We start from the raw sequence: 25920 nt of genomic DNA, 5'->3' as shown, positions 1-25920 counted from the left end.
AGAGAGATGTAATATATTTACCGCAGGAGTGATCTTCGGGAATTTCTTCTCGGTGCACCAATGCTTGCTGATCGGTTACCCTTCCGGGCATGTCGTCAGATGATCCTCTATTGACATCAGCTTCATCGCTCTGGTAGCCAGGTTGAACTTCCACCACAAAAGAACAGCCATTGTCCTGGTATTTTTTGCCTTTGTTGTTGTCTTCCATCGTTACCTTTTGCAAAGGAATTTCAACCATTTTAACATCAAAGCAAAATGATAATGACTAAGTCTTTTTTGCAATAGGAGAAACGACTATCTCAGAAGCAAAATAAAAGAAAAGAAAACATTGAAACCAATTATTTTACTCCAATTATTACGTTTATTTTTCTAATAAATAATAATCAATAGTCATTTTTACGCTATTATGAATAATCTATTAATAATTAATATTAATTTAATAGTAATTTAGTCATTTTTACTAAATAATTCTAGTAAATGATAAAAATCAATTTTGTCTTTTCTGAAAATGAATTTTCGAATGAAATAAATAAAAATAAGATTAAAATAGACTTCGTGTAAAGTAAAGCATTAAAAAAAATTTTTTGAATCGAGAAAATCGTTTTCTAAGTTTAATCATTATTTCTTTCGTGTTTGAAAACTATAATTATCCATCGCAGATGATGTGAATTAAATACGAATTTTTTTCCAAATTCCTATTTTAGAATGAAATAACTTTAACAGAAAACCAATTTTAGAATTTTTTTTTTGAGTTAGAGGAATTTCTGAAAAAGGATCGGGAATAATTTAAGAAAATATCTACCATCTATTTCCATTTGGTTGCAATTGGCAGGAGGGGTGGATTTACTTGTTTGCGAGAAGATTGAATCTGGGTAGATTGCTTCTACAGGTCAAATGACCCAATTTTTTCCAAAAACATGTCTCATTTTTTACTATTTCTGTAGGGCAGACTTGGCCCAGTTGACACAGTTATTTGAAAACAAAGAAATTGACAAGAAATAAAAAAAAAATACTGCAAAAGAGGAGGATTCTTCAAAAATTAAATTCTTTGCGCTCTGTGTTAAAATAGTAAAATTAATTAGAAGTTATTAATCATTCTCGAAATTAAATGACTTCTCATCAAATTTTCCACAAGTTTTCTGGTTTCATAAAAAAAGAAGAAGAAAGGAAAAATGGTGTACACATATACCAGATATGTATTCTCTCTTCCTAAAATGGGAATCTATTGTAATTTCAGTGATTTTTCTTTTCGAAACTCTCGTTTCATGGGATATTGAAGATAAAGATTTTCTGCAGATTTTCCAGAATAATGTCACCCTCAATCTTCAAGGTATAAAGATTATGTTTTCAAGTCTATATCTATATGTACCGGTTTGAAAGCAAAAACGATATTTCAACTCTGTTCACGTAATCCGATAGGACAGCTTTAAAAAGTGGAACGGAGATCGATGTGCCGAATGGCAAACCAAGTGTACAAAGTACGCGCGAAAGGCTCATAGATAGACCTGGTCATCTGTGGATAATTCATAGCAATTTAATGAACCTATGATGCGTCCAACAGTAACCTACAAAGTTCATCGGTCGAGAACTATTTTATCGCTTCACTAAATTTGCTAAAACTTTCATTCTCTTTTTATTTAGCGAGACACTTTTGTTTACATTTTTTTTCTTTCCTTCTTTTTTCTTTGTTTTGAAGGGGGGAAACAATGGAAATTTTCCACCGCACTGTACTATTTACAATATTTTGAAAAATTATTAATTTATTGATTTATTCTCAATTTTTAGTATTCTGAGATTCTTTCTTTATAATAAATAGTAAATAATTATTTGTAATTTCAATATATGTTAATTTATTTTTTTACATTGAAAATTTATACAAATCTTAATTCATATTAAAAATTAACTTTACATATTCTCACTGAAATTTTAATTTTATTTTTATTTTCATAAAAATAATAAATACAGCGAATGCAGTCCCCCTTTTCCTACCTTGACACTTTTTTATGCCCTTAAATTAATAAAATACCCTAAAACACCTACAATCTAAATTTTACCTAAATCACGTCCTTCTTACCCCTTTTCTATAAAAAAATTTACAAAAATTGAATTATTTTGAAAAATTTTTAAATTTTGAGGAAGAATTCAATTATTTTTCCAACTGTTAAAATTATTTTCAACATAATTTTAATAAAATTTCTCGAAAGAATTCAATTATTTCAAATAACTTTACTAACATTCTTCGTAAAATTTACATTTTTTATAAGAATTCAATTATTTTGAATACAATTTGAATGATACACTTCAAAAGAATTTAATTACTAATTTTTATTAATACAATTTTAATAAAATTTTTTAAAACAATTCTATTATTTTCAAAAAAAACTTAAATAAATTCTTCGAAAAAATACAATTATTTTCATAAATGAAAAAATGCATCACAATAATTCAATTATTCTCGAAAAATAATTTCTCGAAAGAAAATTCAATTATTTTTAAAAATTTTAATAAAATTCTCTGCAGAAATTCAATTATATTGAGTAATTTTTAATAAAAATCTTAGGAAGAATTTAATTATTTTCTCAATTATTAAAATTCTTCACAGGAATTTAATTATTTTCAGTGCAATTTTAATAAAATTTTCCAAAAGAAATCAATTATTTTTAATACAATTTTAATAAAATTCTTTGAAGCAATTCAGTTATTTGCAAAAAAATTTAAATAAATATGTACTTCGTAAAAATTCAATTATTTTCATAAATAAAAAAATTCATCGCAAATAATTAAATTATTCTCAAAATTCTCTGCAGAAATTCAATTATTTCAACAATTTTTAATACAATTCTTCGCAAGAATTTAATGGTTTTCAGTACAATTTTAATAAAATTGCTCAAAAATTTTTTTTTAAAGAAAACTTTGATAACATTTTTTGCAAAAATGAATTTATTTTCAAAAATGATAAACGTTTTTATAAAAATTCAATTATTTTTAATATAATTTTATTTATATACTTCAGAAGAATTCAATGATTTTTCATACAATTTTAATATAATTCTTTGAAACAATTTAATTGTTTTCAAAAAATTTAAATAAATACTTAGAGAAATCCAATTATATTCTTAAAAAAAAGAAATTTATCATAATAATTCAATTATTATAAAAAAATTACAATTTTTCGACGGAATTCAATTAATTTTTAAGATTTTAATAAAATTCTCTGCAGAAATTCAATTATTTTGAAAATTTTTAATAAAACTCTTTATAAGGATTCAATTATTCTGAAAAGTTTTGATAAAATTGTTTATAAGGATTCTATTTTGTTGAAAACGAATTTTAATTAAATTTCTCGAAAGATTTAAATTATTTCCAAAAAACTTAAATAAAAGCTTCGAAAGAAAACAACTTTTTGCATAAATAAAAAAATTTATAGAAAAAATTCAATTAATTTGAAAGATTTTAATAACATTCTGTCTAGAAATTCAATTATTTTCATAATTATTAAAAATTCTTCGCAGGAATTCAATTATTTTCAGTACATTTTTAATAAAATTGCTCAAAAGAATTCAATTATTTTAAAAAACTTTGATAATATTTTTTCCAAAAATTCATTTATTTTCAAAACTGATGAAACTAGAAATTCAATTATTTTTAATATAATTTTATTTATACTCTTCAAAAGAATTCAATTATTTTTAATAGAATTTTAATATAATTCTTAGAAACGAAACAATTCAATTATTTTTAAAAAATGTAAATAAATACTTTCAAATATCCAATTTTGAAAATTTTATTATAATTCTTAGCAACTATTCAATTATTTTCAAAAATAACAAAATTTTTTAACAGAAATTGAATTCTTTATTCCTTTTTCAATTATTTTCATGAATAATAAAATTTATCGCAGGAATTCAATTATTTTCAATTATTTTAATAAAATTCTTCGAAAGAAATCAATTATTTTAAATACAATTTTAATTAAACTTTTTTTAAATTATTCATTTATTCTTTTAGATTTCAATAAAATACTCTGTATAAATTCAATTATTTTTAAAGATTTTAATAAAATTCTCTGCATAAATTCAATTATTTTGAAAAGTTTTGATAAAGTTCTTTAGGAGTCAATTTAGTTGCAGACGAATTTTAGTTAAATTCCTCGAAAGTTTTTAATTAGGTATTTTAAAAACTTTTTATGACATTTTTCGCAAAATTTCAAATATTATTTTCAAAATTTTTGATGAAACTCTTTATATGAATTCAATTATTTTTAATACAAATTTTAATTAATATTCATGAGAAGAATTAAATTACTTTCAAATATTTTCTTGAATTCAATGCTTTACAGTTTACATATTGCTTTACACAAAACAAGAATAAGAAATATCAGAGTTAAAAAGGAAAAAAATATTTCCTATGAAATATTACAGATAATAAATAAATAAGAAAAGGAAGAAAATATTTGAAAAAAAGTCGACACAGGTATTATTTTGTAAATTCGATTGTCCCTTGAAAATTGTTAAAATTTCACGAGAACAGATGGTTTCTCGATATTGAACTTCGTTTTGAGCTATTTGTTCATGTATGAAATTCTGAGTTTAGTACAAACAGAAGTTGCTATTGCAAACTTTTGAAATTCAAAAATGAGTTTGTATAGAATCTATATACATGTGTTGCTTGCTTTCAAATACATAAACTGAAAAGAGAAAATCGAATTTCCTAAATATTAAAAGAAAATTAAAATCATATATTTTTCCGAATAATTGAAAAACGTGATTCAAAAGATGTTTCCAAAATAAATTTTTAAATTCTTTAAATTATTATTTGGAGAATATTTTGTTTCTTATTTAAAAAAAAGTATTTTTCTCAGGACATTTAGAAATTTGTCCATATTCTCAAATTCCTATATATACACGTTTCTTGTATCAAGTGTTCGAATTTAATCGAAAATTTGAAACTAGCGCAACCTAATCCTCAATATTCAGAAATGAGGAATGTAGTATCAGTTTCAGAGGTGAAACAATTAATTTAAAATTGAAATCAGAGATCATGATTTAACGCTTCAAGAGAAGAAATATCAAATATCTCTTTTGGGTGAATATGAATATATCTAAAATTAGTTTCGAAAAAAAATATATATATCCGTTCTATCAAAAAAAAGGAAGCAAAAAACTAGTGATGCACGTCGAGCGAGTCTCGTTTTAAAAAATTCATGAAAAACGGAGAACCTCGTTAAAAAAATAATGCAAATAAATGGAAAATGCCAGTTATTGTTTCATTACTTTCATCTTTTGGAAATAGCATATCAGTTATTAATTAAAAAAAAACCAAACTTTATACAAATACGAAGCCAAGATCTAAAACTTTCAAAAACAGAAAATATTTTTTCATTGCATATAAAATTTCAGGAATTTATTATTTGGCAAAAATAATAATGCAAACGGAATAAAAAATAAAAACGTGAGTAATTCTAAAATTAAAAAATGAAAAAAGTATAAAAAATAAGTAAATACAAAATAAAAATAAGTAAATGTAAAAATCAATATTAATAATCGTTGTATTCCGGTAATCTGTTCACAGTTTAAAGTTAGTTGCTGTTTGCTTTTTAGTTTTATAACTTTTAAAATAATTTTTCTTTTTAAATTAATGTACTGAAAATCACTGAATTCTCGACTTCTCGTAATATGCATAATTATAAAAAAATTTTAAAATAATTTAATTTCATGAAGAATTTAATTATTTTCAATAATTGTAATAAAATTCTTTATAATAATAATAATAATTTGAATTTTCCCAGAATTTTTCGCGAAACAATTGTCAATTCATTTTTTCTTAGCTTTAAATTTTTTTTCTAATAATAATAATAATAATATTAAAATTGAAAATAATTCAATTTTATGAAGAATTCAATTATTTTCAATAATTGTAATAAAATTCTTTAGTCAATTTGTAAATCATAAAAATCTTCGTAAAAAAATCAATTATTTAAAAAAATCATTGAATTTTTCACAGGAGTTCAATTACTTAAAAACTTTTAATAAAATTCTATTCAAGAATTCAATTAATTTTAAAAATATTGAAATTGTCGATTTACTGAAAATCATTGAATTCTTGTAAAGTATTTATAAACAAATTTGAAAATAAATGAATTCATTTCAAGAATGTTATGAACATTTTTTTTAATAATTGAATTTTTTTGAGAAAATGTAATTAGAATTGTATTAAAAATAATTGAATTTCTTTGTAGAATTTTATTATTAATGAAATATTTTAATTCTTGCAAAGAATTTTCTTATTTATGCGAAAATAATTGAATTCTTCCTGATGAGTTTACAATTCATAAAAATAATTGAATTGTTTCATAGAATTTTATTTTGAATCTTTGAAAGTAATTGAATTTTGGAAAAGAATTTTATTATTTTTAAAAATAATTGAAATTTTGACAAGAATTTTATTTAAACTTTCAAAAATAATTGAATTTTGGAAAAGAATTTTATTATTTTTAATCATAATTGAAATTTTCACGAAAATTAAAAATTTTTTTTGAAAATAATTGAGTTTTGGAAAAGAATTTTATTATTTTTAGAAATAATTGAAATTTTTACGAGAACTTAAAAAAATTTTTGAAAATAATTGAATTTTGGAGAAAAATTTTATTATTTTTAAAGATAATTGAAATTTTGACAAAAATTTTATCAAAATTCTAGAAAATAATTGAATTTATATTCAAATTCTTGAAAATAATCGAATGTAATGAATATTTTAAAAAATAATTGTATTCTTTCGCGAAATTTTATTAAAATTGCAGTAAAAATAATTGAATTGCTCTAAAAAATTTTATTATCCATGAGAATAATGAAATTCTTGCAATAAATTTTATTAAAATTTTTGTATTAATAATAAACAAGAATATTTAATATTATGTAGTTAATAAGTGAATTCTTTAAATTTAAAATCTGTAATTATTCAAAAATTGATGTTTATTATTGAAAATATAAAATTTTTTAATTTACAAAATAATAAAAAATAGTAAACAAAATAACAAATAAAAAAAAAAACTAAGAGAATGTAAAATTAATAAAATAAATAAATAAAAAAATATATATATTAGAAATAAATATTTTATTGGGAAAAAGATTGATAATAAAAAAATAAAATTAAAACCAAAGTGCTGAAAAGAAAAAAAAGAAAAAAAAACAGAACTTATAGCAGACCTTTCATGTTGTAAGCTTTCATTAACGCTCGCGAGAAATCTAAATGTAAATTGTACAGAAAGAGCGACAAATGGAGCGTGCCTTATTTGAATACATTGATTTTATTGGTCCCGCGAGAATTCTAAACGTTGTTGTCGGAGAGCTTTTTCAGCAATTCCTCTTTTCTTTCATTTCCCATCATTCAGTACTAGAGTCACGTTATTTATATATTTTTATATTTTATTTCTCTATTGCAGAAAGTATCTTACGTGACTCTTCAACAAGGAAGCCTTTAGAAAACTAAAAAAGAGACCGGTAGGGCGAGTTCCGACCTTATACTCATCGTGGACATTGGAATTCCTGTGGTAAGTCAAAGAAACCAAACTTTTACGTGCTCACATTTTTTTTAAAGTTGTCGTCACATTTCTTCAAAAATTATTATTTCAAAATTTAAAAAATATGTGTTTAAAAGACTCGTTATTTTTTTAAATTAATTTCTAATTCTTGATTCTAAAAAGACTCGTTTTTTGTTTTAATTAATTTCCAAATTCTTAATTAGTTAACTTTTTCCCAACTGGTACTGAAAGTTTGGTCATTAAGCTTCAAAATCTTTATTGGACATTTTTTGTAATCCACAAAAGGACCAAGTTATGAGTTTTACGAAAGCGCTGCAAGTGGCTTTTTTTAGAAAGTGGAAAAAGACACTTTGAGATTTTGGCAAAATATGTTATAAACTTTTCTGTTTTTATATTTCAATGAGTGTTACCAAAATAAAAATTTTCTTTAAAAATAAAAGAATTTTTTCGAATTTTCTCTTTTGAGATGTAATATTTATTTAAAAATTTAATATAATCAAATTAGTTAATTAAACATATATTTCAAATGGTAAAATAGTTCAATTTAATATAAAATCCAAGTTTCTTTTCTACCCCATGGCTTTTTCACCCCACTCTCTATAAAAATAATTTTAAAATATAAATTTTCTCTAAATAGTTTAATAAAAATTTTTTTGGCCAACTCAAATCAATGAGATTATTCTGCATGTCTTATAATAAGATAGAAAATAATATTTATGATTTTCTGCAATGACTTGCCATGGCAATGAGCCAAATACTATGATGATAAGGAATTCTCGACAGTTTCTTGCCTTGAATATATATACTTGAAAAATATTGCGTGAGTTTTGTACATTTTCTGAATATGAGAAAAATGTTAAATTTATGAAATGTGACAAATCAATAAAAAGGCATTTTAAAATCATTTTTATAGTTTTAATATAAAATTTTAAAAAAAAATAGTATTTACTAATTAATGGTAAAATAAAAAATAGTATTTTACAATAATAGAGAAAAGACTGGAAAAATTCAATTTGCCGACTTTAATTTTATTATTTGATCATTTTTAATTTATTACAAAACATGAAGAAATATTAGATGTTTTCTAATAATATTCTTATAAGTTGTTAAATTTCAAAAATGTTTGATGTTTGAATTTGAATTTTTTGAAAATCATTATTATTGAAATTATTTTTTATTATTTGAAATCATGTAAACATTATTTATTTATTCATTTATAAACTGGCAATGTTTTAGCAGTGCATTATTATTGAAAAATAATAATGATTAAATATTTATTTAAAAAAGAAATAAATGTTTTCGAATAATTTTACTTTTAGAGAAATTCGCAAAAGTATAGAAAATTTTTTTGAGTATCTAATAATTTTTAGAGTAAATCAGAATATTCTTTAGGGTCAGGAAAAAATGTTAAAATCAGCCAGGAAAAAGTCTGGAAATCGGGGAAAAATCAGGGAAAAACAAAATTAAATTTTTGTGGCAATCAAAATAAGTTGCATTTCATACCGTAAAGGAGTTTCTTTTTCAGTAAAAATTTATCTTAATTAAGAAACTTTTATTACGAGCAGCGTTATTGTTGAATAGGAATTATTATCTAAATAAAATATATCGCTATTTTTTATTTAGATAATAGAGAAAGTATCAAGAAAATAAAGAATAAATTTAAAGAAACACAAGGAGGATGGTAGAAAAATAATGTAAAATAGACAATTTAATTAATGATTATATGTGAAGCAGTCGCAGTATGTAGTGTATGGTAGGAAGGTGAAACCATTACATCGACCATGTTTGTTGATTCTTAAAGGACGAGAAATGCATGCTCTTGTGAGCACGTCGACATCTCCTTGAATTTCCTGAATTCTCTGAATCCTACAGCTTCCTCCCAAGTTCCACGCCCTTTCCTTGTTCCACAGTTTGAAAGCTTTGTACGTCATTTAAAGTCGGCTTCTGGAGTTGACAAGTGCCTTCTAAGATGAGCTTTCACGGATAACCTTGTCACACGATAGAAGACTGTGAAATTACCCAGTAACCTTCGACCTTAGAGAGAAACTATCGCATTCTAATGATAATTGCAAATTTATAGGTATATTCCCTACATGAAAAGGAATGATGAGAATGAGATACATATTATACTCTCATTGTCATATCAAAACTATTGCAGTCATTGTGCTTCCTCAATTCTTGATTGCATCCTTCACACAGGAGGAAAAGTACTCTTCTAAGAGAGGAATTGAGCTCAGGAAATGAATGTTTGATGTTGGGGGTGGCTCTGAAATAATGTTGGGGTGCTACCCTTAAACGAGTTTCTATAGGGGAATTGGAATTGGATTTCAAAGACTCTCCCTCTCTCTCTCTCTGTGCTTTGTATTTTTTAAGTGATTTACAAATTTTGATAAAAATTCATTTGAATGAATAGAATTTAGTCATTATTTTATATAGAATATTTTATGTAGAATTTTTTTAAAAGAAGAAATATTTGAGAAAAACAATGATGTGAAGTAACATTAAAATGATTATCTACAGTGAATCCTTTGTTGTCACATAGACACTCAATTTCTCACATTACAAAATCCATTCCTGATCACTTGACGCGAGAAATTGCGAATATCGCCGTGTGAGGAATTATCACTGTAAACTTGAGAATATCGATTGATCGTTTGTACTTAGTGGAGGAAGCTGATAAGTGTAGAGAGAGTTTGGAAATTAATTAAATGCATCCTCTCTGCTTATCAAAGTTTCTGCATAATCGATAATAACAATAGAATTTTCACCCTAATAATCCTACTATCTACCTTAATTAATAACGGAAAAAATTTCAATGAGAGTTGAATAGAAAAGAAAGCTCTTTTAAAAAAAGTTCAATTCTTTTTTCCCTAAAATGAATTCTCTTTTTCAGTAGGTTAATTTGAAAAAAGGAATGAAGTCAAATCAATAAAATCCAGCCAAGAGTTTTGGAATCTTTTAATTACAGTTAAGAGTTGGGAAATGGTAAACTATATATATCTAGAGAAGGAAACTATGAATGGAATTTTAGTAGCACCTTTCAAAGTCGAAACTTTCTGTTAACTGCTAGTAATGGACTCTCTATGTCTGGTTTCGAACTTTCGAAGCGATAGCAGTGATTGCTTTTGCCCTTCTCAAAATCGACAACTTCCTTGTTTTCTATTTGATTGCAAGAAATCCGCAGGACACTAAAAATACATCTGTTCTTGAAAATCTCAAAAGAATCTTCAATTCGCCTCTAAAATTACTCTCATTCTTTTCGCTGTTTTCAACAATCAATTCAACTTCACCTTCTTTTCCTCATGGCTGCTACAGGTCAGGAAATTCAGGGAAAAATCAGAGATTTTTATTAAAAAACAAAACAGAGAAATTTAATCAAAAAAATGAAATATCTAAAGAAATTAATAAAAAGGAAAAAGAAATATTATTACAATTATTTACAATGAAATTAAAAATGTTAATGTATGACTCGAACTTTTCTCTTTTCTCGCGCAAGTGGGAAGAGCTTTTTTTTCCTTATAGAGTTTGAAATAAGTAGGGGAAAAAAAAAGTTTTCAAACAAGATTCAAAAGTGGGTAATTGGATGAGCCTCGACCGAAATTATATACTCTTCTTTGTCAGAAAATTAAATGAGGGGAAAAAAAGAAGCAGTTTTCTCTTATTCATGTTTAGTTTTTTGTTCGTTGCACACACAGTTCTTTTGCCCGTTTACCTGCGCGAAATTTGACGAAGTGAATGTGTGACGTTGTTTTACTTACTGCACGTTCTTCAGTTTCAACGATGAGGTGGTTATTTTTGAGCGTCAGTGTGATAATGTTCCCGTTAGAGTTTTTGCTTGTATGGTTCCCAGGAGAGACGTATTCCACGTTGTTTCCTGTGAGAGCCTCTATAACTTCCGTTTCGCAAATATATCTTGGTCCATCCAAACCATTCACCAACTGAAAAGCAAAGAACAAATATATTTAACTATACATATACCGTCACACCTCATCAGAAAACATAGACGTATACCGCACAGTCATCAAATGAAACTAAAACGGCAGAAAATGCCCGTAAAAAGAACTTTTATATGTATTATGAAAGTTCTTATATTTTCTCAAGTACTTAAAGTTTAATTCTCGCAGATTTCGCAGACAAAAAACTTGGGTCATTACCATTTTTGAAAGTTTTCGAAAGATAGCGCTCTAATTTATTGTCGCACTAAAATATACATAATTATCTATAATATTATTTTTTTTGTTATATTTTACATAGTTGCTAGATCATAGTGATACTGTTGAACTGTAATTTCTTTGGCAATATATTTTAATTATCTTAGACTGTATTATTTAATATAAAATGTCAAGAAAATTATCAATCCTTCAAGTCAAATGTTAAATAAAAGAAAATTATATTAATAGTGCTGCCAGATTGGAAGATTTTTCTTCAAATCTCAAGAAAATTAAAGCAATCTGCGATATTTGAAGAATTTCAAGAAATATTGTAAAAACTTGAAGACTTTTTGAAAATATTGCGAAGGTTGTGTGTATATCAAGTATTAGTGAAAATATTTATAAACATTTAAATATTATAAATAAACCAAGATAAATTATTATTTTTGTTCTTTACATTCTTATGATTATAATAATAAATGTAATAATTATTACATACTATCGTAAATGTTACTGTTCCATTTATTATTTTGCAAATTAAAAAATTTTTTTATTTTCAAATATAAACATTAATTTTTGATTAATTTCAAATTCAAAATTTAAAAAACTCACCTATTAACTACATAATTATTCTTGTTTATTATTTTCTAAAATGTTAATAATATTTTTCGCAAGAATTAAATTATTTAAAAAAATGTTTAATTATAAGAATTTAGTTATTTTTAAAAATTTTAATCAAACATTCTTTGGAAGAATTCAATTATTTTTATAAACAGTAAAATTTATCGCAGAAATTCAATTATTTTCAAAACAATTTCAATAAAATTTCACGAAAAGATTCAATTTAAAAAAAAAATTGATAGTAAAAATTCTTGTTAAGAATTAAATTATTTTCAATAATTTCAATAACATTCTTTGGAAGAATTCGATTCTTTTTATAAATAATAATAATAGTTTTTGCGAAACTAAGTTTTCCTAAGGATATCAAATTGAGACAAAAAAAAGTATCAAAATTCTTGCACCACAACAATTTTGATACTTTTTTTTGTCTCAATTTGATATCCTTTAGAAAAACTGTGATTAGAACAGAATTTTTATTCAGTTACAGAATATTCGTTTGACAAACAAACACAAAAATTTCGGCGCATATTTCAAAATTGACAAATCACTATTTTCTTAATAATTATTAATTTCTGATTGGTAAATTTTTCTTAGAATTTTGAACTGAAATTTCTTCGCCTGACAAACGTTCCGAGGAATGAAAATTCTGTAAATTGATATTTTGATATTTTAATTATTTCTATGAAATGAAAATTCCCGAAATAAAAATTCGGACAATTTAAAAATCAGATGAGGTGGAAATTCTGACATTTAATTTAACTATTTCCAAAGAAAATTTCTTTATAAAGAAAATAAAAAAAAAAAAAAAATGAGAAATAGAAATTAATTTAGTTAAATTTAAATTAAATCTTTAAATAATAACTATGTGAAAAATAGAAATAAACTTTTCTAAATTTAATTCAAAAGCTTAAAATAATTAGAAAGGAGAAATAGAGATTGTATTAGTTTAATTTAAATTTAAGCTTAAAATATTTAACTAAGAATGGAGAAATAGAAACAAAATTAGTTAAATTTAATTTGAAGTTTAAAATAATTAACTACTTACTGAAAAATAGAAATTAAATTCTGCAAATTTAAATTTAAGCTCAAAATAATTAATTGAGACATTGAAATTAAATTATGTTAAATTTAGTTTGAAGCTTCAGATAAAAATTTGAAAAATAGAAAAATTTACGGGTTCGTTAAAAAAGAATAATCCTCACTAATTGTGATTTGTGAAAGCACTTACAGGTGTCCATTTGTCGAACCGTTAAGTAATTAATTAATTCATAACTATAATTAATTAACTAGTAATTAATCAATAACTATAATTAAAAAATATTAATTCGATCTTCTATTTCCTTTAAGTCAAATAAATTTTTACTAATATTGAATCAAGTAAAAAATTTAGTTACTGCAAAAATACTTTTTTCACTGAATGTATTAAAAATTTTCTTAATTCGTTTGACTATAAAGCAAATATCTATCCCTCTAAAATTGTTTAATTCAAAATTTTATAAAAATTCCAAGTTAATTTGAATACAACTGAAAAACATTGATCTTCATAGTAAAGGCTTTGTGTTTTTCATCGTTAACCTTTACAGTCGTAACTTTGTGTTAGAGCTTGTTTTAAATTATTTCCTCGGTAAACTGAGAAGCTTGTTAACCCTGGATTTGCAGGGATTCTATTTTCTGATCTTAGTGAATGAATCTTGCTTCTTTATATATCCAACACTGTTAACCAAGGTAAATTAGCTTTGCTTTATGAGAAAACAATGTAAACGTTAAAGTTTTGTCAATAATTATATTTTCATTAATTTACATAATTCATTTAAAAAATAAATGTTTTATACTATCTTTACTATACTACTTTTATTATTAAAATAATAAAATATTTTTTCCCATGGGAAGAAAATATAAAAAATTGTCTTTTTTCTTCCTATGGTGAAAATCAAAATTGAATCAAATGTCAAATTACAAAATTGCTTTAGTAATTTTTAAAAATATTGGAGCAGAGAAAAATATTTGGTTAATTTAGACGATGAAAAATTTAAGAAAGTTTTTACGATTCACAAGTTTCGAACGTTGAAATGAACGAAATATTTTTAATAAGAAATGAAATGAAGATATTTTTTGTAAAAATGTAAATAAGTAAAAAATGTTTAATATTTTAAAAAAACTCTAGGATTCAATTTGATGAAATAATAAATTTCCTTTCATTTCAACTTTCAGTTATAGGATAATTTTTCTCTAGAAAAAAAAATTTTTTGTAATTTTGTTGCGTAATAGAAATAAGTTTTTTCTTTTTGTGAAAAATATTGAAATTGTGTGTTAAAGAAAGATGCACAGTAGAGAGTGTCAAATTCATGAATAAAGTAAGGTTTGTATAAAAGTCACTTGACTTTTTTTTCCGAAAAAATTTCCATCTCTCACTTTCTCAGGTAAGATGAGGACGCTCACAAGGACGAAGTATAAGGAGCACTCGAGGTGCTTCTTGCTGAGATTAGCCTGTTTGTTCCGCTGAATAAAACCATTTTATGACAACTTTTCTACCCTCTGGTTCCTAGATAATTCTCAATCTGCTGTAAATTCACCTAAGTCGTGGATTTATTTGGGTTACCAGTTGCAACCATGGCAGAAAGTGAAAATTTCAGTTTTTTTTTCTTTTTACTTTTTTTATCGAAAATTAAAAATCTTTTCGTTGAAATTAAATTATTGTTAGAAAGAATAAGAAAGAATAGGAATTTTTAAAGATTTTAAAGAACGAAATTTGTAAGGAATTTTAAAGAATATTTAATACTTATTCATTGCTACATTCGTATAAATACTTTCAAGTCAAATGTCAATTCGCAAAAATACTTCATTTAATCAGACTGTTGACGAAATCTTTCCTTTTTGACAAGATCAACAACATTGAATTTGTTTGCTTCTAAATTTAGAAAAGAACACACTTCCTTGAGATTCGTTTTATGACTTTTTATTTGCATAAATAACGGATTTCATTCGCATGCGATTTTAGATGTTGCGAGTATCATTTCAAATTTCAAATTAGCGACCATTTATTGTTGCTTGTCTGTGGAAAGTTACTCGAAGCATGAAAGTATCTCTTTTTTTAAAAAAAGATATTTTTAAATCCTAATTGTCGAAAAAGAAAAAAAAATGATGTAATCTAAGACGAATCACTGACCTAAGTCCGGACGTTGACTTGTTTTGCCAGTTGGTTTACAAGTTTTTACATTTTTTGAAGAATGTACTACACACCCAATACACAGACAGAAAAAAGGCACTTGTGTTGCCTAGTTTCTATTTCCTCTCACGTCTCACCAAGATTTTTATTGTGTCTTGTAAACGTGTAGCAGTTGTACGAATTCTGCATTCACATTTAACGTATACCTACCTACGAAATGTTTATAGAATTTTCATTTTATATTTTCTTTTGAAAAAAAAATTTCTTTTGTCTTAAATTTACTCAATTTATTCAATTTATATCTAGTTTAGTTTATTCAAATAACTAAATAGTAAATTAAAGAGAAAGATAGGCCGCAAATTTAGGTCAATTTTATAAAAAAGTATTTTTAAAAGTTGTTATAAGATAATTATTTTTTAAGCATATTTTGTTAGGAACATTATTTAATTTGAATTTTCAATGTCAAATTCCTTTTTCATTTACAATAAATTGCTATAAATATTGTATAATTATTATTTTAATTTCAATAAGTTAATTAATTTTTTCTTTACAATGAAGATTTAAAAAAAAAAATTTTCAAAAACTTAAACAAATGCTTCGAAAAAATCCAAATATTTTTATAAATAAAAACATTCATCGCAATATTTTTAATTATTTTCAAATATTTTAATATCATTTCTCAGAAGAATTCAATTAATTTTAAAAATTTTAATAAAATTCTCAATTTATTAAAATTGCTGAAAAAAAATTAAATTATTTTCATGAATAAAAAAATTCATCGCAATATTTTAATTACATTCATAAAAAGAATTAGATTATTTTCAAAAATTTCAATAAAATTCTTAGAAAGAATTCAATTATTTTCATAATTATTAACATTCTTTACAGGAATTCAATTATTTTCATGATACAATTTTAAAAAAATTCATTAAAACAATTCAATTATTTTTAATACAATTTTAACAAACTTCATTGAAACAATTCAATTATTTTTAATACAATTTAAAATAAATTCATTAAAACCATTCAATTATTTTTAAAAACTAAAATAAATAAATAAATGCTTCGAAAAAATCCAATTATTTTCATAAATAAAAAAAATTCATCGCAGTATTTTCAATTATTTTCAAATATGTTAATATAATTTCTTAGAAGAATTCAAATAATTTTAAAAATTTTAATAAAATTCTCTGCAGTAATTGAATTATTTTGAAAAATTATGAAAATACTTTTTGTAAAAATTATTGAATTCTTATAATACAATTTTAATTAAATTTCTCGATAGAATTGATTTATTTAAAAAAATATTGTTTATAACATTTTTCGAGAAAATTCAATTATTTTCAAAAATTTTGAAAAAACTCATAATATAAAAATTATTGAATTCTTATAATACAATTTTAATTAAATTCATGAAAAGATTTAAATTATTTTCATAATTATTAAAATTCTTTTTAGGAATTCAATTATTTTCAATAAAATTTTATTAAACTTGTTGAAAAAAATTCAATTATTTTCATATAAAAAAAAAATTCATCGCAATATTTCAATTATTTTTAAATATTTTAATATAATTTCTCAGAAGAATTTAATTAATTTTAAAGATTTTAATAATATTCTCTGCAGTAATTAAATTAGGTATTTTGAAAAATTTTAATAAAATTCTTTATAAGGATATAAATATTTTGAAAAATTTTGATAAAATTCATTATCAGACCTCAATTATGTTGAATGCAATCTTAATTAAATTTCTCGATGGATTTCAATTATTTTAAAAATTGTTTATAACATTTTTCGTAAAAATTCAATTATTTTCAAAAATTTTGATAAAACTCTTTATAAGAATTCAATTCTGACTTTTAATAGTAAATTTTACCATTTCCATTGTTTCCACAATATTTAGGTTTTTAGTTAAAATTTTTTTAAATTTTCTTCAAATGTAAAACAATTTATTATTAAAAATTATTATTTTCATAGTAAATTTTGCTACTTCTGAAATAAATTTTTTCTAATTTTTATAAAGAAATTTTCTTTGGAAATAGTTAAATTAAATGGCAGAATTTCCACCTCATCGGATTTTCAAATGTCCGAATTTTTATTTGCAAGAATTTCCATTTCATAGAAATAATTAAAAATGTCAAAATATTAATTTTTATTGACAAAAGTAAAAGTTATTTTGTAAATAATTATTTTTAATAATATTAAATTTTATTATTTTTTGCGGAAATTTTTTCAAGTCCTTAGTATATTTTATTAATTTTTACTAAAATTTACTTCGGATATAGTAAAATTCATACAATTTTAAATCAAAACTCTCGTTACAATAATTTGTTATTTAATTTTAAAAAATCTGTTTTTTAACTTAATCAACATTTAATGATTATAGCCAAGGTCAACATCAGATGTCAGTAAAAATTCCAAGAAGGAACTGAACTAACATCTAGTGGCGACATTGGTGTTCGCAGGTGGAGAATATTATTCGACGGTGGTGAATTGACATTTAAAAAATGTTTAACATAATTAATAATTAATTACATTAAATACAATTAAATGCATAATTTAATTTTGAAGCTTTAAATTAGTATTAATTCATATTTTTAGAAATATATCTTCCTTCAAAAATACTATATTTGTGGATTTTTGGAGGTTAACTCTATTATAAAATTTACTTTAATTTCAAATATTCCAGAAAATAGACAAGTTCAAGTTTTGTAAAAATTATTATTGCTCTTTGAGAATCTTTCGACAGTGGACTCTTATAATTTATTCAAAATAAAAAAAAATTATTAATATTAAATATAAATTAATTAAATTGTCTATTCGTGAAATTTCTTTGCTTTTCATCAGGAAATTAAAATTTTTTTCCTCAAAGGCATTGAAATCTGATTGGTGGCTCGTTATATTATATATAGAAAAGAGTTTTTAGAAAAGTTGGTTGAATTTCAGGACGAGCACGTTCTACTCTAATTACCCTTGTGCACATATCCAGGTACGTCAAGGAGTAAGGATTAATGGTAATTACTCGTTTGATTTCGAGGACCTTTGGGAACCGCCAGTCCAAAACTTCACAGTATTCCAGAACCGAGTTTGTGTAAAACACTTGTTTTCTAAACAAACTTTCAAAAATCCCTCACCAACTTTCCTCTCCTACTAACTTTTAAAAACTAATATTTCAGAATTCATTTACATTTTCCCAGTATTTTCACAACTTCACCCAAAAATTTACCCAAACAAAGTGCTCAAAGTTTAACAAAGTTTCGTTATATCTATATAAATATCAAAAATTTGTTTTGTTGATTTGGAATTATAATGAAAATGTCCAAATTTAAATTTATAAATAAATGATGAAAATTTAAATAAATTCGTCTATGAAAATAATTGAAGAAGGATTTTTCTCAAAAAGAGAATTAAATAAAATAGAATTAATTAAATGTAATAAAATAATAAAAAAAAATTTTTTCTTTTTGCAAAAAATGAAAATTGAAATAAAATGCAATAAAATTAGAAAAAGATTGCTTTCAACGAAGGAATTCTATGCCTATAGTGTTTCGAAAGATCAAAAGCTGAAAAAGAATAATCAGATAGGCGAGAATAGTTTGCATAGAGGTGGTCAAGGTCCGGAACCAGACTAGACAAAATCCAGACATAGACAACCAAGGTCAACTAGGACTAAAAAAATATATTCACGAATACATTAGAATGGATTAGATCACTCGACCTTGAAGGCACTATTTTAGGATAAAAATAGAAATTCAATCTGTCTGAGAATTTTACTTTCATCAAATCACTTGATAATTTAAATGAAAAAAAAAGAAATGATGTAATGGAATTAAGTAAGCAGTAATTTGTGCAAATTGCATTACTTGTGAGAATTATAATTACAATTACATTAATTTCAATTATATTTATTATAATTATATTACAATTACATAAATTACAATTCATTTTATTATAATTATATTACAATTACATAAATTACAATTCATTTTATTATAATTATATTACAATTACATAAATTACAATTCATTTTATTATAATTACATTAATTAATCTAAATCTGAATTAGCAAAAATTTTTCGTACTAATTTTAATTTACAGATCTTTTTTCTCTAATTAAAAATTAAAAATAAGTAATTACAATTTTTCTTATTGTTAATAAGAACAATTTATTTTTTTATTGTAAAGAAAAATTAATTATTTTATTGTTATTCAGAAAAATACAATTTGTTACATTGTCTTATGAAAAATACAATTTTTCTCATTGGTTTATGAAAAATACAATTTTTCTCATTGTTATTATGAAAAATACAATTCTTCTCATTGTTAATAAAAAGAAAAAAAATTTTTGACCTATGCCTGAACGCCGAAGAAAGGCTACTGACCCTGACAAAGAGGGCGTTGCTCCTTTGGTCCGTTCCTCCTTTCTTCTTCCGTTAGATCACTCCTTCCAAAAAGAAATATCGAAATCGTCGCGTTAAACAATACAAATACATTATTCGCATGGTAATTAATAGGAGAAATAATAAAATTTCTTTACTCCAACTGAAAAGTATTTTCACATCTTATTATTATTATATAGAAAATATCACAAAATAAAAACTTCAAATAAATTTTAAAAAATTCAATTTTTATTTTAAAAAAATTAAATCTACACAACTTTTAGTTAAAAGTATGAAAAATTCAAACATTCAAAGATTATAATTTAAAACTTTTTCAAAATGCGATTATTTTTAAAAATGACGCTAAAAAAAATTCAATTATTTTCATAAATAACAGTATTCATCACAAGAATTCAATTATTTAAGATATTAATCTTAAAAATTCAATTATTTAAAAAAATTCTAATAAAATCGTTAGCCAGAATTCAATTATCTTTATAAATAATAAAATTTTCTCCAAAATTTAATTATTTTCAAAAATATCAAAATTCTTCGCAAAATATTGAATATTATGTTCAAAAATTTCAAAAAATTCTTGTCAAAATTACAATTATCTTTATAAATAATAAAATTCTTTTATGAAATTCATAAATTATTATTATTATTATTTCTGTTATTATTCAATTATTATTCAATTAATATTCAATTATTATCTCCAATTTTAACTGAAATTCATGTTTAAATCAATTTTTATTAGATAATTTTACGAGAATTCAATTATTTAAATACAAAAACAAATAATTCATTGAAGAATTGAATGTTTTTTAAAATTGAATTCTCAAAGAATTTTATCAACAAATTTTTAAATAGGTAATTAAAATGTTTTTAACGAATTTTAATAAAATTTTTAAGAATAATTTCATTTTTCGAAAAATTAGATTAAAATTGAATTAAAAATAATTTAATCTCTGTAAAAAATTTGATTGAATTCAAAAAAGTTTTTGAAAATAATTGAATTTTGGAGAAAAATTTTATTATTTATAAAGATAATTGTAATTTTGACAAGAATTTTTTGAAGTTTTTGATCGTAATTGAATATCTGCGAAGAATGTTGTTATTTTTGAAAATAATTGAATTTCTGCGAAGAATTTTTATTACTTTTCAAAATAATTAAATTTTTATTGAGACGAATTTTAATATTTCTTTTTAAATAATTGAATTCTTTTGTGAAATTTTCATAAAATTTTAAGAATAATTACATTTTTCAAGAAATTCTCTTAAAATTTGTATTAAAAATAATTGAAATTCTGCGATATGTTTTATTATTTATGAAAATAATTGAATCTCTTTAAAGAATTTGATTATTTTTGAAAATAATTGAATTATTGTGAAGAAATTTATAAAGTATTTGTAAATAATAGAATTCCTGTGTAATTTTTATTATTTAATTAGTTCATTTAAAATTGAAATTTTACAAAAATTCAAATTACAATCTTTTAATGTTTATCTATTTATGAAAATTGTAAACGCAACTCTTTTAAAATTGAATCAATTTTGAAATATTTAAGAAAAACTAAATTTCAAGAATAAACACAATAACTTTAGAAAACAATAATTTTCCAGGATTGCGATCAAAATTCCCTGATATTTCCAGGTTTTCAGGTTGCGTGGCAACCCTGTAAATATAATTGTATAATTGCAATTGTAACTGTTATTGAAATTGCAAATATAATTGAAATTGTAATTGTAATTGAAATTGCAATTTTAATTGTAATTGAAATTCTGAGTATAATTGCAATTTTAAGTGCAATTGAATCGAAATTGTAATTATAATTGTAATTGAAATTCTAAGTATAATTGCAATTCTAAGTAAAATTGCAATTTAAGTGTAATTGAAATTGCAATTTTACTTGTTATTAAAATTGTAATTTTAATTGTAGTTAAAATTCTGAGTATAATTGCAATTTTAAGTGCAATTGTAATTAAAATTCTAAGTGTAATTAAAATTTCAATTATAATTGTAATTGAAATTCTAAGTGTAATTGAAATTGCAATTATAATTGTAATTATAATTGAAATTTAAATTATAATTGTAATTGTATCTAGTTATAATTGTAATTGCAATTGAAATTGTAAGTAAAATTGCAATTGAAATTCCAAGTAAAATTGCAATTTACAGTTGTAAAAAATAAATACCCGTATTTTTATTAAAAAACTTAAAATACGGAAAAGTCTCGTATGACGATGGAGAGTATAGCGTATAGGTAATTTTATACGTGTATATATATATATACTTGCGTATAAAAAGAGTATTCTAAGTATTTAGGTTCTTGGATCCCTTGAAAGTTGCTTGGATCAAGGATGTTGATGGGCCACCATTTGGCACTGCCCACTAAAGTATCCCACGTAGACGAGTTTTGCGGGTGTCCCATATTCCAGGCCTTTCACCTTTGGTATAATCCAAGATCAGACTTGAATTCAGCGCAGCCTTATGCTACTCTCAATAACGATCCTATCCAAGTCTCAAATCACGCTCAAATGGATGGCTGACTGGCTGGCTTCAGATAAGAACGTATTATTAGGTTGGTCCATTTTCAAGATATGTGTCAAGCAAGATGAATTTTTATTTTTTTCCTCCTCGTCTCAAATATTAATAATCTCTCTCTCTCCCTCTCTCTCACTCGAACCGCAAATTTTATAATTTTATATAATGATTTTTCTACTATGTAGAAATGTGGCATTTTTCAAAGAAATTATATAAAGAGTCAATTCAAACCAAAATTAATATCCAGCAGACATTTATTTTTTATCCTTCTTAAGTTGAAAGTCAATTCTTTTTCAACAATTTTTTATTATTAAGAAAATGTACAAAGTTTTATAGGTTGTAAATTCTTTCCAAGAATTCAATTATTAACATAAATAATTCTTCGAAAGAATTCAATTGAGGGGATGGATGCTATAATGTGTTACGCGCCATTCACTTAACATGGCGCGTAACACATTATAGCATCCAGCCCCTCAATTATTAAAGAGAAATAACAAAATTATTCCCGAAATTCAATTATTTTAAGGTATTTTAATAAAATTTTGCGAAAAATTCAATTATTTTCATAAATAACAGTATTCATCACAAGAATTCAATTATTTTTAAAATTAATCTCGGAAATTCAATTATTTTAAAAAAATCTAATAAAATCGTTAGATAGAATTCAATTATTTTCATAAATAATAAAATTCTTCTCAGGAATTCAATTATTATTGAAAATTTTAGTAAAATTCTTAGCAACTATTCATTTATTTTCAAAAATAACAAAATTTTTTGACAAAAATTCAATTTTTTATTTCTTTTTCAACATTTTAATAAATTATTTCGCAATAATTCAATTATTTTCATTATAAATAAAATTCTTCTCAGGAATTCAATTAATTTTGAAAATTTTAATAAAATTCCAATTTTTTTTTTGATAAATAATAAAATTTATCGAAGGAATTCAATTATTTTTAATTATTCGAAGAAAATTGTTAGAAAGAAATCAATTCAATACAATTTTAATTTAATTTTTTTGAATCAATTCAATTATTTTTTTACATTTTAATAAAAATTTTTCCAAGAATTCAATTATGTACAATAAATAACAAAATTATTCCCCAATATTCAATTATTTTGAGGCATTTTAATAAAATTGTTTGCCAGAAATAAATATCAGTTTAATCACAAGAATTCAATTATTTTTATAATTAATCTTGGAAATTCAATTATTTTAAAAAATTTTAATCAAATCGTTTACAATAATTCAATTATTTTCATAAATAATAAATTCTTGTCAGGAATTGAATTATTTTTGAAAATTTTAATAAAATTCTTAGCAACTATTCAATTATTTTAAAAAATAACAATTTTTTCACAGAAATTCAATTCTTTATTTCATTTTCAACATTTTAATACATTGTTTCGCAATAATTCTATTATTTTCATAAATAATACAATTCTTCTCAGGAATTCAATTATATTCAATTATTTCAATAAAATTGTTCAAAAGAAATCAATTACTTTCAATAGAATTTTAATGAATTTTTTTTAAATAATTCAATTATTCTTTTAGATTTTAATAAAATTCTTCCCAAGAAATCAATTATTAACATCAATAATTCTTTGAAAGAAATCAATTATTTCGATAAATAAAAAAAATTATTCCCGAAAATTCAATTATTTTGAGGCATTTTAATAAAATTCTTTAAAAAATTTAATTATTTTCATAAATAACAGTATTCATCACAAGAATTTAATTATTTTTAAAAGTAATAAATTTTTTCTTAGAAATTCAAATATTTAAAAAAATTCTAATAAAATCGTTTGCATGAATTCAATTATTGTCAAAAATTGAGGGCTCGGATCGAAGAACCGACGCTTGTAAACGCACAGAACATTGCGAAGCGTCGGTTCTTCGATCCGAGCCCTCAATTGCAATTGAATTCTTTGTAAATTTAATTATTTTTAAAAAAATTTCGTAATTCAATGATTTTCAATATCTACTTAATTTAATTTTTTGATAGCTAGTTTTTTTAGTTCAAAAGCTGTTTTTTGCTACTTTTTTCAAATTAATTATCGAATGCGAAGTCTGCGTATGTTTAATTCTCAATAAAACAATTTTTACTATGTAGTAATTTTTAGTTCTTTCATTTCAATTTTTCTTGTTTCAAATTGTCTGAAAAAACAATTCTTGGGGAGATTAAACCATTTAAATTGTTTTGAAGCAGAATTAGTAATAAGCAAACAATTATTGTTGACCATTTTTTATTTTGTCGCCTGAAAAAAATCAATTCTTATTTTATAATTTTTTATTAGTTAGAAAATTTTCCTAGACGGTTTTTTGGGAAATGTTCTGACCAATAAAACTGTTTTTAACAAAATTAATTGCCAGTACATCCAGCTGAAAGTCAGCAGACAATTTTTTCTATTAGTCAGAAAATGTTCCTTAGATCTTTATTTGAAGTATTCTGACCAGAAAAATATCATCTGCTGACTATTGTCAGCAGATCCAGTCATAAATCAGCAGACAATTATTTTTTGTCCTTGGCCAGCAGCCCATTTAGAATTTTCTGATTAACAAAATTATTTCTATCTAAAATTAATAGAAAAAATTAGTTGTAATTTGAAATGAACTAACTTTTACAGCTTAAGTTCTTTTTTCGTCTGATAAAACTCAAATTCTCCAATTTACTCTTTGCAATTTTAATTAATCCCACAGTAGAAATGGAACCTGATTTAAAAAGTTAATTTATTTATTAAGTCTGTGTCTTTAAGAGTGGCTCTGCTTTAGGAATGAATCTTTCCATATAAAAAATTCAGTGACCTCAAGGAATCTTGTACTTCCGACTATAACATTTCTGTACATCAGGGAACTTAGTTTGCATCGATCGCTTATATGCATTTGAAATGACTGCACATAGAAATAGCATTTAAACGCGAAAATAAAGGAGAGGAGGAGGAAAAAAATTACTCTCGACTAGACTTGAGTTAGTGAGATCATGAAGAGGTTGCAGACGGTCAAAGCTTGGCGTCGCTTGTCGCTGTTTGTGCGCTCTAATTTGGCCTTGAATCTAATGCAAGTCGTTCGTCGCAGTTCATAGACCTCGGACATTGCCTCTTCAAAACACTTGCAATCGTCGCAACACACTGCTGTTGCTGCTGCTACTGCTGCTGCTGCTGAGAAACCTCTGTTCAACGTCCGAATCTTTTTTTCAAATTTTTTTACAATGAATCACCTATTTTTTTGGACTCGCGAAAAAAATAGATGATGCGAAAAAAGTCATCAATCGATTTTTAATACTTTGATTAATTTAATTAACACTTTAATTCTTTGATTATTACTTAACTTGACAAATTTTTGGTTTTTTGTTTTAATTTTGTTTTCTTTTTCTAAAATTTCGAAAGAATTCAGTTATTTTTCGAGGCAATTCAAGGCAATTCAATTATTTTTCAAAATAGTAAAATTTTTCGCTGGATATTCAATTATATTCAAAAGTTCAATTCTTAGAAACTATTCAAATATTTTCATAAAT

The 25920-nt window shown here is 23.3% G+C and overlaps 2 protein-coding genes across 6 annotated transcripts in view; one reads left to right on the top strand and one right to left on the bottom strand.

Moving 5' to 3' along the window:
• Nucleotides 1-25920, bottom strand: part of LOC122508184 — a 231578-nt gene that overhangs the window by 5010 nt on the left and 200648 nt on the right. The window contains exons 5-6 of the mRNA XM_043621344.1: nt 11299-11478; nt 22-214 (exon numbers count right to left, since the gene is read on the bottom strand). Coding sequence (XP_043477279.1) covers nt 22-214; nt 11299-11478 — 373 coding nt within the window. The remainder of the gene's footprint in view (nt 1-21; nt 215-11298; nt 11479-25920) is intronic.
• Nucleotides 1-25920, top strand: part of LOC122508185 — a 222891-nt gene that overhangs the window by 56184 nt on the left and 140787 nt on the right. For all 5 annotated transcript variants that reach the window (XM_043621353.1, XM_043621352.1, XM_043621351.1 and 2 more), the window contains one exon: nt 7442-7549. The gene's annotated coding sequence lies outside the window, so the exon portion shown is untranslated. The remainder of the gene's footprint in view (nt 1-7441; nt 7550-25920) is intronic.

The sequence above is a fragment of the Leptopilina heterotoma genome, unplaced genomic scaffold (assembly GCF_015476425.1).
Source record: "Leptopilina heterotoma isolate Lh14 unplaced genomic scaffold, ASM1547642v1 Lhet_53, whole genome shotgun sequence".
NCBI classification, from domain to species: domain Eukaryota; kingdom Metazoa; phylum Arthropoda; class Insecta; order Hymenoptera; family Figitidae; genus Leptopilina; species Leptopilina heterotoma.
This window is presented reverse-complemented; position numbering and strand designations above follow the sequence as displayed.